Raw genomic sequence first — 12,927 nt, 5'->3', positions numbered from 1 at the left:
CGATTAGATGGCTTGTATCGTAGCATACCTTATAGATTACAGGTATGGCCAAATCGAACTTGGTCATAGATCTGCGACTACGGCACGAAGAAGCGAAGAAGGCGTTGGATCAATGTCTAGAGATATGACATCACGGAAAGCCCAGGAAATTCTTCCATAGCCACGATTTTCAGCTCACGATATACCATTTTCGCCTTTTTTTCAAGGGATGCCTATGTGTCTGCTCTGTTGGCATCTCGCCTGTAACTGTTTGAATGGGTTGTATGCATAGAACTTGCTGTCGTGGAAATATTCTCGCTATTCAATCGAAAAATACGAAACCAACAAAGCCACTCCTTCTTTCGCATACTGCAAGCTTGTTCACGGGCTGCTAATTATTACTAATAAGTAGGTACCTAGGTAGTTGAACATCAATACAGTCAAGTGTATCCTTTGTTTCCTACCGCCTTATCTGAAGCAGTGGTGATGCAATTTTCTCACGATACTCCATATCTAATCCAGTCACTCTGCCCAGTTCCACCCAGACAAACGGCTTCAATGGGGATCTCAAGATACGTTCCCGAGTACGACCAATGCAATTTCAGTTGCCAAGGGAAACGATCCACAGCTGCTATGCAGGATGGAAAACTCAGATTCTTCGTCTGATCTTTATGAAGCCCAGAGCCTCGGAAGTTCAGCAGCGTGCTATTCACTAGACCGCTGTGCACGGAGGCTCCAGCACTCATTGACCTGCTAGCAGCACACTGGAGCTTTCCCCTATGCCCCTTTCAAGGACCTCTCTGGATTTCTACCCTTCCTCCTCCTCCTCCTCTCCCTCTTTCTTCTCTCCCTTTTATTTCACCACTCTTCAATCATATCCACCTCTCTATCAGCATTGTATAGAAGCTCTGTACTCTTCATCTTTACATCATCTACAATCATCTCAGCTATCATCAAGCCTACCATCATCAACGACCACACGAGACCATTCCTTCCTGGCGTCAGACTCCAAGATGTGCAAGGAGTATACGACCATCGCGATCTGTGCGCCACAAAAGGCACCTTCCATGTCTTTCACCTGCGGACAGCTCCATCAGGTAGTTGATCGCCGTCAAGTCTGTGACAAGGCTACCGGTTCTTGCATCTGCTTTGTGGGAACTTGTGGTGCTCTCGAGACTGTCCCATCCACCCTGAGCATCCCAATTGCATCACTGAAATCAATCCGATGTGTGGCCTGCACTGCCCGAGAGGAAGAAATCGGCGATCGACGATCTAATGAGGAGCTCATTGACTCGCCTCTCCTTACCAGAGCTGCTGTCAAGTCATCCGAAGACATGCAGCACTTCAAAGAGATTATCAAGAGTCTGTGGAATGGCGAAAACGAGTGTCCTTACCACACGATGTTAACCACTCGAGAGACGAGTGAAGACACTCCCGTCATTACCAAGCTTGTGTCAGATGCGGATATGATCAAAGACGATGGCATCTCCAAAGATCTTCACATTGCCGACCTTCATGAAGAAGTTGCAGACGATAATGTTTCGGAAGCCTCAAGCAACGCCACCCATGGTAGTAATGGCAGTTTGGCCAGCAACTTGTCTCAGGAGAGTAGTAAGAAGAACAAGAAAGACAACAGTGGTCTCGGCCGCAAGGTCGGTCTTCAAGCGAGCATCTGGGCCAACGCCCCGGCCAAAACTCCCGAGCGTAAGAAGCACATTGGCTCTCCCAAATCCCGAAGTCCTGTCAAACGACAGAAACCAGTGGTCTCTCAGGGACAGAAACCGGTGGTCCCCCAGGGACAGAAACCAGCGGTCCCCCAAGCAATGAAGACGAAGCTTAACCTGCCCCAAATCGCAGCCGCGAAGAACTTTCTCAAAGCCGCCACGGTTCAAAACTGAGCGGAAATGTTTCAAATGTTTCTAGTTGGAGGATGGCAAATGTGGCTTTGGAAGGTTGATGGACAGTGATTCAGGGGTTTTGTGCTTTACGGAGTTGGATGGATACAGACTCGAGAAGAGGACTTAATTTTGCCATAGAAAGCCTAATCTATGCATGCACTGAATTGTAATAACTGAGAAAATAAAGACTAGAAACTTGATGCCGTAAATACTGGTTACGTAGAAAGTGAACTTGACGCGTGTATCCCGACGTGTTGGGAAATTTCCACGTTCCTTTTCTCCTAGCAGCTGCCCTATGGCTCGGAATCTTCCAAGCTACACCTTCACCACAACAAACAACCTCCCTCCCACACAAATCATCAACTTCCCTTTCTGCTCCCTGATGTATCGTCATTTTCTTTCTTTTTAAATCCGCCATCTAGCTGAGATTTCTGTTTGTTTACTATGTCGGAGAAGAAGAGAATGAAGAGCCTCGAGGAGGTGGAGGTCGAGCTCGAATATTTTGGCTTGAGTCGTCAATCCGCAGCTGCTATGGTCAGACTTGCGAATAACCTCAAGCAGACCAGAAAGCTTCGGGCCGCACATATCGAGCTCTTGGTGCCCGGCAGACGACTTCATCCTCCCTCGCCGCTTGGTCAGATCGTCTGGAACCAGAGCGAGAGCGAGATCGAGATCGAAATCAAGATCATCGAGGATACTGAGAGCCAAGATGGCCACGACAACAAGCCAGAGCAGGCATCTCGCAACGAGGCATCCGGTTCGGAAGCTACCACGGTTTGTCTCCCTCCTTGAATCACAATCTTGTGCCTCCTTCGATACACCTCAAGCACCCCCCCTTTTCTTGAATTTAGTTGGCTAGTAGCTCTAATATATTCTGGAAAGGACATGAATGTCATCGAAGACGTTGGCTCGAGCAGAGACTCGGCCACTCTGGCCGATGTTGCATCCAGCCTCGAAAACCTTTCGATCTCGCAAGATACTCCCCCCTCTCCGCCAGAGCGCTCGGCCGATATTCTTGCCAAGGAAGCTGAAGGAGAATACGACCCCTACGATACCCCCCACAACAGGGACGATTTCAGATGGTGGTGATGGATTATCTGTTGGCATCAACAAAGATGGAACATGTGACTTAGTATTTTGGAGGGATATACAGAGTTTATCTATGGAAGCGATCGGGTTTGACGCCCACATGGAGTGCAAGATTATGCAAGATTATGCATCGCGCAAACATGTCTTCTAGTACTGCTAGCATTTGCAATGGCCACTCTACCATGCAATTCCTTTTTCAAACCCACCATTAATGCAATGTGGGATACACCTTTTTGAATGCAGGAGTGGCAGCGATGGAAGCCCACCACTGTCTCGTCTTGTCTCCAATCGTGAAGCTTGGGACTGATTTCTGAATCAGCTTCTCCAGAACGCTGAAATCTTGGATTTGAGTCGCATCAGTGCCTGCTCCAAACAACGCATGTGCCAGCCAAACAGTAGCATGGAAATCAGCTTCGGTGACAGCATCCCCAGCTGCATACGGTAGAACCAGGAGCGAATCCAACTTGTCTAGAACTTGAGCAAACTCCTTGTAGGCATCGTCCGAGTTCTTGAAGAACTTCTTGTGCTCCTCTCCAATCTCGGTGGTGTAGAATTTGTTGAGGCCGCCGTTCTCCTGCACCTTGGGTCCGTAGAAGGGGTGGCTCGGGTCTGCAGCCTGCTCTTTTTCGAGTCTCTCCTGTCGAGCGCCCACGAAATCTTTGAAGAAGCTGTTCTGTTTCCCCTTCATCTCCTCGTCGTCTCTCGCGAGGAGGAGAATCGTATTTGTCGATGCAGCATCCGAGTGGACAAGATCGAGTATGGGCTGCGCTTTAGCTTTGACGGCGGGATCTGAAGGTACCAAGACACTCTCTCCATCAAACGCGTCAATGTATCGAAGAACGTCCAAACTTTGGATGAGCGGCTTGTCGAGCGATGGTGAAGTGAGGCTAGGCACGGTGCCGTTGGGGTTGACTTTGATATATTCAGGATCGAAATTTCCGCCCGTCACTAGATGATTGCAAATGTTATTACCACATGTGCTTAGGCGGGCAATCTTTGGTTTCTTAGGTCTTACTGAGGGCGATCTCCTTGAGATCGTATTTGTCTTCAGGGACGCCTTTCTGGACCAATGCCAGATGCGCCACTTGGGCCCACTGCGAGGCTGCGGAAGTATAGACGGTAAACTGGAGAGAGATATAATTAGCACTGAGCATGGCTAGGATGAAGGAGTTATGCATACCTGAGGAGCCATGATTTTGTGGAGGTGCTGGAGCCCGGGTTGGAGAAGAAAAGTCGGGCAGCTGTAATTGTGAACTCTGTGATTTTGCGCGCGCGCTTATTGGGTGACAAGAGTAAATCTCTCTGTTTGCTGTATTCTATGACGTTTGAACTTTTTTGAACTGATGGTCAGGTTGAATTGATTAATTAATTGAACAAAAATCTACATGCTATTCTAGTTATATATATGTTCAATATGTCTTTTGTCAGCGACTTCAAAAATCGCCGCATCGCGAAATGATTTCACATTCGTCCGAACAGAAATCCCACCTGCCAAGAGACCTTTCGACCGATTCGAACGAGACACCAAATATGAGACTTTCGCAACCCTCGAAAGTATACCCCCTTGCTTAAACAAAAACAACTAAATAGAGAGTTGCAGCCGTGCTTGAAGAGCGACGTTGCGCTGATATAAGCTTGACACATAGAATTTGGAATCACCGCATCGGGTGCAGATCTCGGCTGAGTGGCTTGGGCAGCGCTTTAATTCCCCGGCAAATTGACAGCTCTCCAGTGGCTGAAGCTATGCGAAATTTCCCACCATTGAGTGCTGACAGCTTTCTTTGTTAACAAGCTTAATTTGCTCAATGGGTGGTTACTAGCCACAACGGCCCTGTTGGTCCGAATTGGTGCGGGTATAGAAACGCAAGGCCAACCCATTATGATGTCAACGTTTACACGACGAAAACTTGCTCTACCACCCCAAAGGGGTAATTTCTGAAAGGGGGATTATTCTATATTGTCAATCAAAGGATAGTTTTGACTTGGGTAGTGGAATCATTTTGTGGGAACGGATCTATTTGCGAATTGGCGATGCTCTGTATAGCATAGGCGTTGGGCTCAGCCGCTCAGCCTTATTCCTTGAAACCCTGGACTTCAAACTCCACTGTCATCAAGGTTGACGTGTTGGTGAGATATTGGGGCATCAACATGGCGGAATTAAATTTGGATCAACTATGCTGTTGCAGAGAGACTCAAGGTATATAATGATGGTCGTGATTCCTCGTAGTTGCTCTCATCTGCTCCATCATCACAAGATTCACTTCCTCTCCTCGCAACAACCTTTTCATTCAACTACCACAATCTCTAATATCAATTCTACAATCATTTTATAATTCTCTTTTTGATATACAATCATCATAATCAACATGAAGTTCTCTACTCTCGCCTCCATCAGCCTTACTGGCCTCTCTGCTGCCTTAGCCGCTCCCAGCGGTAATCAAGGCAGCAAAGGCGCCGTCTTCGCCCTGACAAACGCCGTCAACAACGAAGTCATTGCATTCTCCCGCAGTGCAGATGGCACTCTGGTCAAGACCGGAACCTATCCCACCGGCGGCAACGGCCAGGGCGTCGACTTTGACACTCAGGGGGGCCTTCAGCTCAGCGCTGACCACAGGTTCCTCTATGCCGTCAACCCGGCCAACGACCATGTCACCGTCTTCGAGGTGAATGGATCCAACCTCAAGAGGATCCAGTCCATCTATGCCGGTGATCAGCCCCTTTCCATTTCCCTGAGCAGCAATGGATATGCCTATGTGCTTGACGGGTCCGTCGCCTCAACCGGCATCTTTGGTTTCAAGGTGAACAGGGCCACTGGTCTTCTTTCGCCCATTACAAACTCCACCATTGCCACCAGCAACCCTATTGGTGTTCCAGGCACCGTTGCATTTTCCCCTGATGGCCACTCCCTCATTGTTACCAACAAAATCGGCAGCACCATCGACATCTTCACTGTGGGATCCACGGGACACGCAAGCCTAGCACCCTTCACCTCCGTCTCATCCAGCGGTCTCCGTCCCTTTGGCGCAGTCTTTGGCCGCTCCAACAACCTCTACGTCGTCGAGTCCGGCCTGCCTGCTCTAGGCAACGCAGGTCTCTCCACGTACAAGCTGCACGGCGGCCAAGCCCCCGTCCTGGAGCCCCTCACCAAGTCCGAGAAGAACCAACAGACGGACGGATGCTGGGTCGTCGTTACCCCTGACGAAAAGTACGCCTACACTGCCAGCTTCATCACCAGCGCCATCTCCAGCTACTCTGTTGCCAAGAACGGCACCGCCACCCTGATCAAGGGTGACGCCGCCCTCACTGGCGATGGAAGCGAGCCCGTCGATCTTGCCTTGAGCAGTGACGGAACTTACCTTTACAACTTGCTCCGTGGCGCTGGTGCTATTGCTGCATGGAAGATCCAGGCTGACGGCTCTCTGCAGTCCATTGGTGGATCTTTCGGCAAGGGACAGGGCATCCCGGTTGCAGATGGTGCTTCGGGCCTGGCTGCATACTAAGGGCTTGGTGCATATTCGTGGAGGGCGTCGGGTAGAACTGGACACAGCATCAATGCAAGGGGCTAATTATAAAGGGGGGATGGTGGTCAGCAAATAGATTGCGTTTTCATGTGTTTGATTGCGCTTGAGTAGCTGGTTAGAATGGAGTGGTACACTTATTGGATTTTGTATATTTATATTCTTCGAGCGGAGGTTGCAAACCTTCTCTGGCTGATAGTTGTAATATTCTTTAACCTATTTTCATCCACTGATAGCTTCATTACAGTGAATGCTTTGCTTTCATCGTGGTGTTTGGGCATTACTCATCGTGATGGCATTAAACTACATGTAGCTATGACATATAAAGAAGAACACTATAGCGACCTCGCTCGTCTCTTAAGCCTCGTGACTCTTTAGCCCGATTTCGTCGTGGAGTTCAAGTTCTATTTGTGTCACATCCACAGTCTTCTTGCCAGTTCGGATATCCTCAATATCAGGCACGGATGAATGCTTCTCTCCCTCGAAGATGGCGTCGATTTCTTCCAAGGTTTTGCCCTTTGTCTCTACCCAATAGACGGCCTAGTCTACGTTAGCACTGTAAAAATACACTATATCGGAACTGTTGGGATATCTTACAATGAGGACAAGCGTGACAATGTCCCATGAGCCGTTAATGATGTACGTTTTCCATCCAATGTTGGTCAGCGCAATAGGCATCACGAACGTGAGGAGGAGACTGAGCAAATGGTTAGCTAAAGTAGACAGAGACAGATGTTTGAGGATACTAACGCCAATCCATTCAAACTAAAATTGGCCAATGCCAATCCGTTGGCGCGAATAGGGTAGTTCATGACCTCCGGTGGGTAAAGATATAGCAAGGGCGTGAAAGCAATAGAGTAAATTCCCTGGAAGATGAACATGACGGCAACATCTCCGTAGATCAAACTATTGGAGGCACCATCCGGGTTATCAGCGTACATCTTGGACAAGCCGCCGATGATAAAGAGGCACACAATCATGAGACTCTGTGAAAGCAGCGCAGTGGGCTTTCGACCCCATACCGCGGCCAAATGAGTGCCGCCGAATGCGCAGAACAGACACCAGACATTGAGGACAACATTCTATACAGACGATTAGCAGCTTTCTCCAAGGCGTAAATTATTAACTTACAGCCTTGAGTTGGTCATTGTAGTCTGTAATACCCGCCGTGTCCAGCTCGTTCCCAAGATAATACGATGCGATGACATTTCCAGCAATGCATGAGAAGGGTCCGACCGATGCTCCAATCAAGGTTCTCTTTCGCGCCGTCGGGGTCTTGATGATTTCCCTGGGACTCATCGTCATGCCGTTCTTCCTCTCCCATTCAAGAGTGTCGACAATCTCTTTGTAGACGGCCACCACAACCGGGTTAGTTATGTCACCATCGGCGTTAGTCTGAGCGACAGAGAGTCGAGCGTCTTCGTAGCGCTCTTTGCTGACCAGCCAACGGGGTGATTCAGGAATAAAAGGCAGCACGAGAATACAAGCAAAGGAGAAGATTCCCTGGAGCAGCGATGGAACACGCCAGGCCCACGTAGACTGCCACTGGCCTGTGCCAAGAGTGACTCCGGCAGCGATTAGCGAACCAACATAGTAGAAGTTGTTCAGAATCTGAAAACAGTAAATGAATGGTCAGCTCTCATAAACAACTTTTTTTGCCTGGGTGAGTGAGATAAAACAGGTGAACACATACACCAACACCCCATGCGCGATATCTGCTCGCAAATGTTTCACTCAGATAGACGGCGCCTGCAACGGACGAAATGGCACTACCCCATCCAAGGATGATTCTCGCAACAACAAACATGGCAATGTTTTGTGCTGCGGTTTGCAAAATAATGCCCAATAGCGTGACTACTGAGCCCCAGAAGATGGCGGGACGACGACCGAGACGATCAGTCATGACACCAGCGAAAATCGGGCCAAAGAAGCCGCCGATAAAGACGGACGCGGTGTTGAGGCCGGTAGTAGCACTGTTCAAGTTGAAGTAATCTGTGTATGAAGGCAAAATGTTCAGGCCGTTGAGCATGGAGCCATCGTAGCCACCAGTTGCGGACTGAACCATGGAGCAGATCAACAGAAGAACAGAGACGGTTGTGGTCGATTCCGGGACCCAGGCCGGGATCCAAGTCCCTGTTGGGGTGCTGCGAAGCATCGTGTACGTTCGTCTTGCTCTCAGCAAGTATGTAAGTACATGTAGCTATACCGATACTTGAAGGTGTCGCATCAGTCAGAGTTCAACTGATGAGTGCTGGCGCTGGGGCGATTAATATTAATTCCCCTCGACCTCTATCGCACCTCCTCCAAATTAATCATCTGCAATCATCCCCTCATCCCCGGCTGCGGGCCCTCGGCAGATACCAGAGACATCTTACACATCTAAAGACATGCCTAACTCACGGATGCAACGTGAGCAAAACCAGTCCATTGACACCGCAGACCGCCTGATAGCCAACAGTTTCCCAATCAAAAGTTCGCCGAAGGGGTTCATCGGGTACCGGCAGCGTAGCGGGACGCCACCCGATGGAGAAGTCTTCATGGCTGATCCCCAGATATCGTGAAGCCGTCTTGTTCCCTCATCGCAGATTGGCCAGATCAACTTTAACCAAGCCAAGCCCCGTCGGGTAAAAGTGGCAGACCTGCATCTGATTTCCATTTACGGACAATCTTTTACTTATCTAAAACCTCAAGCTTGTTGGTCGTGATACCCCGCGCTGTTCCCCCACTGATCACCAGACGTGGAACGAGTCTAGCCTCGTCTCACTCGAAGCAACTGGCGCGGGTAAACGGCCTTTAGTGATAACCAACGCTCCGTATTGATGACACGAAATCGAAATCGTCAAGATAAAAGACAAGGACAAGGAACGGAAGACAACAAACAAAACAGCTAGTTACCTCCCCGCCCCGCTCTTCTCGACGTCTGGATAATACCTGCGAGGCTATAAGAAGGGTGGAGGAGGATAGCAATAGCACCAAGCCAGGGCTAGCAGAGATACGGTCAGCAAGCCGTCAGCCAACCAGAACATGTCGAAGCGTCCGGTTATCGCCGTTGCTGGCCTTGCCTGCGAGACATCGACCTTTTCGCCCGCCGTCACGCTTGCCCCGGCCTTCCACCCCAAGCGCGGCGATGAGATTGTCGACCGATACGAGTTCCTCCACGCCGATAAGCCGCTGGGGATAGATGCAGAGTGGAAGGGCGCGCTCATCGGACATGCGCTCCCCGGAGGCATTGTGACTCGCGAGGCCTTTGAGACGCTCTCCAAGGAGATTGTGGAAAGGCTGCAGGTGATTGTCGCAGAGAACAAGGTCGATGGCTTGTGGTTCGACATCCACGGCGCCATGTGCGTGCAAGAGCTGGACGACGTAGAAGCCGAGCTGCTGAGGCGCGTTCGTGCTGTCATCGGCCCGGATGTCATTGTATCGGCGTCGATGGATCTGCATGGCAACGTCTCGCGGGAGCTGGCGCACATGTGCGATCTCATCACCTGCTACCGCATGGCACCGCACGAAGATGCCATGGACACCAAAGAGCGAGCGTGCCGTAACCTCGTCAACATCTTGCAGGGAAAGGAGCCTGGAGTGCGGCCGTTGGAAGCTTGGATTCCTGTGCCTATTCTTCTTCCTGGAGAGCAGACCTCGACGCGAATTGAACCTGCCAAGCACATTTACGCCGCAGTACCAGAAGTGGAAGCTGAGGATGGCGTTTTGGATGCGGCAATCTGGGTGGGCTATGCCTGGGCTGACGAGCCTAGAAACCGCGCCGCCATTGTTGTCACCGGATGGGATGAAGCGGCAGTTGCTCGAGGAGCAGAGAAGCTGGCCAACCTGTTCTGGGATGCGCGAGCTGACTTCAAGTTTGTTGCGCCCACGGGCAGTTTTGCCGAGTGTCTGGATGCTGCTGTCAAGTCACCTCCTGAGGAGCGTCCATACTTTATCTCTGATTCCGGTGATAATCCCACGGCTGGCGGCTCGGGAGACATGACTTGGGGACTGACGAGATTGCTTGAGCGGCCCGAGTTCAAGTCGCCTGATTCTGGATACACAGTCATTTATGCAAGTGTTCCAGGGCCCAAGGCGATTGAGACGGCCGTTGCCGCAGGTGTTGGAGCAACTGTTACTGTGACTGCTGGAGCCGACGTCGACAACCTACACGCACCTCCGCTTACAATGACTGGTCGAGTTCACTCCATCAAGCACGGCGATCGTGATGCCGTAACCGAAGTTGTCTTGCAAGTTGGATCAGTATACGCCATCTTGACCAAATTGCGAAAGCCGTACCACAAAGAAAAGGACTTTACCGATCTAAATCTCACCCCACGATCCGCCGACATTGTCATTGTTAAGATTGGGTACCTTGAGCCGCAGCTGTATGATATGGCCAAGGGCTGGATGCTTGGGCTGACGCCAGGCGGCGTTGACCAAGATTTAAAGAGGCTGGGTCATCATCGGATACGGAGACCTATGTGGCCTTTTGACGAGAACTTTGAGAAGATGCCCGACTTGAAGACGGTATGGATTGATAAGTCAAATGAGCCGTTGAGTGGCCCAGACGTTTGAGAGGTTAAAAATGTACATGTACGATGAATAAAATAAGGTACGAAAACTTTTAGACTTTTTCACTCTGTATGTCATTCTTCTATATCGATCGTAGGCCAGCTAAGAGGCACAACTCTTTCTGTAGAAAGGATTAACTTCAAATGCGCAAGCTGAATATGCTAAACTTGTTCACTCTACCAAATCAGTGCTGGAAATGACATCCTTCCACTCTTCCAGAATCCGAATCGTCTTGTCGCACTTGTTCTTGATGACCTCATAGCCATCAGGTCCAAGCGGCATGCGCACAGGAATCGTCTTGCCCTTGGCAGTCCCTTCTTTTCGAACGAGATCCACGACAATAGCCACTCCTTTCTTCGGGTCACCACTCTGTGCGTGGTTCTTCTCCTGAAGTAGCTTGTTGAAACCCTTGGATGCTTCCTTATAATCGGGGATGCTTGATTCCACAGTCTTGAGGTTGGCCTGCGAGAGGAGGTCGGTCCTGAAGAAGCCGGGTTCTATCAACAGCGTTCGGATTCCGAGATCCCTCACCTCTTTGTTCAGACTTTCGACCATTCCTGTCCATGGTGTGAGTAATTGGAGGTTTCATACTAGTTTGTTGGAGTGATCCTGGTGAAAGCTTTACCTTCAAGTGCAAACTTGGTTCCAGAGTAACCTGCGTTGAACTGCATCCCGCTCCATCCCGAAATCGAGCTGATAAAGACATTCATACCAGTCTTTCTTTCTCTGAAATGGGGCAACACAGCCTTGGTGGTTTTCAGGGGCCCAAAGACATTTGTCTCGAATGCATCGTGAAATTGTTCGTAGCTAATAAGCTATCAGCATTTGTTCCACCTTCATTATCCAAATGTGAGAATGAGCTCTTACGAAAGGTCTTCCCATGCACCGCCCAAGACATATGCAGCATTGTTAATGAGAACATCCAGTTGACCATAGATCTGGATGGCGTTCTTGAAGGTCTCGTTGATACGTTCCTGGTCCCAGGTAACGTCCAATTGAAGCACCGCAGCACCCGTCTTCTTCAAGTCCTCGAGGCTCTCCAATCGGCGAGCGGTTGCAATTACTTTGTCCCCACGACTGAGAATCTCATTGACAAAGTCTAGTCCAAAGCCGGAAGAGCATCCAGTCACGAGCCACACGAGAGGTGCCATTGCGATAAGAGCTGATATGTTGTAAAGAGTAGAAGAGTGATGTATATTCGAAAACGAAGCTGATTCTGAGAGTTTTCAATCATCATGACAGTTGTTATTCTTCATCGACTTATATACACAATGGCCAATATCTCTTTTACAAAAATATGAAGCTATATCCGATGCGATCGCCTGGAGCGGACAGAGCGGACAGGGCGGAGAGTGGGTACCTTTTTGGAGCGGACAGCCCGCTCGTCTCTGGCCCAAGGCATTTCGTAGGACAACGCCGAATGAACCACTTTGATTCGGATATAAATGTAGAATCATCTATAGGAGTTTAATGTTTATACTCCGAAATAGTTAAAAACCGATCATTTCACGGAGCACAGAGCGATCTCGCCAAGACTAGATCATACCATTTTTACTGTGCCTTGTAGTGGCCTGGTTTTACGCTGTGCTATCGCCGAAACGCATTTTTATACAACACAATGTCTGTCCAAAGACGTCACATACCTAAATTTTCAAAGTACAGTATGTGTAGCATTCCATGGCAATGAAACTCCAAAATAACAGCATATGACTTCATCACGGCCTTAAGCTGTTCATCACTGGAGATAGAGAGCGAAATCCGAAGAGTTGGCTGCCGAGTTCCCAACAGAGAGTCATACCAACTCATGAGTGCTACCATGCAGCCTTTAATTTGTCTCCCGTCGTTATACTATTAATTTGTCTCTCCATCATCAACGAAATAGTCCAACT

At 49.5% G+C, this 12,927-nt stretch overlaps 7 protein-coding genes across 7 annotated transcripts; 4 read left to right on the top strand and 3 right to left on the bottom strand.

Moving 5' to 3' along the window:
• Window positions 1–992: 992 nt before the first annotated feature.
• Window positions 993–1,877, top strand: T069G_04661 (uncharacterized protein; the record flags this gene model as incomplete). The annotated part of the gene is made up of 1 exon (XM_056171871.1): window positions 993–1,877. The coding sequence occupies one exon, from the start codon at window positions 993–995 to the stop codon at window positions 1,875–1,877; it is 885 nt and encodes a 294-aa protein (XP_056028729.1).
• Window positions 1,878–2,321: 444 nt separating this feature from the next.
• T069G_04660 (uncharacterized protein) lies at window positions 2,322–2,966 on the top strand (the record flags this gene model as incomplete). Its single annotated transcript, XM_056171870.1, has 2 exons — window positions 2,322–2,651; window positions 2,760–2,966. 2 exons carry the CDS (start codon window positions 2,322–2,324, stop codon window positions 2,964–2,966), a joined length of 537 nt encoding a protein of 178 aa, XP_056028728.1.
• Window positions 2,967–3,174: 208 nt separating this feature from the next.
• T069G_04659 (uncharacterized protein) lies at window positions 3,175–4,158 on the bottom strand (the record flags this gene model as incomplete). The annotated part of the gene is made up of 3 exons (XM_056171869.1): window positions 3,175–3,914; window positions 3,982–4,090; window positions 4,147–4,158. The coding sequence occupies 3 exons, from the start codon at window positions 4,156–4,158 to the stop codon at window positions 3,175–3,177; spliced, it is 861 nt and encodes a 286-aa protein (XP_056028727.1).
• A 1,174-nt stretch (window positions 4,159–5,332) lies between these two features.
• Window positions 5,333–6,466, top strand: T069G_04658 (lactonase, 7-bladed beta-propeller domain-containing protein; the record flags this gene model as incomplete). Its single annotated transcript, XM_056171868.1, has 1 exon — window positions 5,333–6,466. One exon carries the CDS (start codon window positions 5,333–5,335, stop codon window positions 6,464–6,466), a length of 1,134 nt encoding a protein of 377 aa, XP_056028726.1.
• Window positions 6,467–6,841: 375 nt separating this feature from the next.
• Window positions 6,842–8,639, bottom strand: T069G_04657 (sugar transporter domain-containing protein; the record flags this gene model as incomplete). Its single annotated transcript, XM_056171867.1, has 5 exons — window positions 6,842–7,024; window positions 7,082–7,181; window positions 7,235–7,566; window positions 7,616–8,095; window positions 8,178–8,639. The coding sequence occupies 5 exons, from the start codon at window positions 8,637–8,639 to the stop codon at window positions 6,842–6,844; spliced, it is 1,557 nt and encodes a 518-aa protein (XP_056028725.1).
• An 869-nt stretch (window positions 8,640–9,508) lies between these two features.
• Window positions 9,509–11,041, top strand: T069G_04656 (metallopeptidase family m81 domain-containing protein; the record flags this gene model as incomplete). Its single annotated transcript, XM_056171866.1, has 1 exon — window positions 9,509–11,041. One exon carries the CDS (start codon window positions 9,509–9,511, stop codon window positions 11,039–11,041), a length of 1,533 nt encoding a protein of 510 aa, XP_056028724.1.
• Window positions 11,042–11,209: 168 nt separating this feature from the next.
• T069G_04655 (short chain dehydrogenase domain-containing protein) lies at window positions 11,210–12,189 on the bottom strand (the record flags this gene model as incomplete). Its single annotated transcript, XM_056171865.1, has 3 exons — window positions 11,210–11,595; window positions 11,664–11,845; window positions 11,906–12,189. 3 exons carry the CDS (start codon window positions 12,187–12,189, stop codon window positions 11,210–11,212), a joined length of 852 nt encoding a protein of 283 aa, XP_056028723.1.
• Between the last annotated feature and the right edge of the window lie 738 nt (window positions 12,190–12,927).

This window comes from Trichoderma breve, chromosome 3 (assembly GCF_028502605.1).
Source record: "Trichoderma breve strain T069 chromosome 3, whole genome shotgun sequence".
Classification (NCBI taxonomy): domain Eukaryota; kingdom Fungi; phylum Ascomycota; class Sordariomycetes; order Hypocreales; family Hypocreaceae; genus Trichoderma; species Trichoderma breve.
The sequence above is the reverse complement of the archived record's forward strand: the minus strand, read 5'-3'. Positions and strand labels throughout refer to the sequence as shown.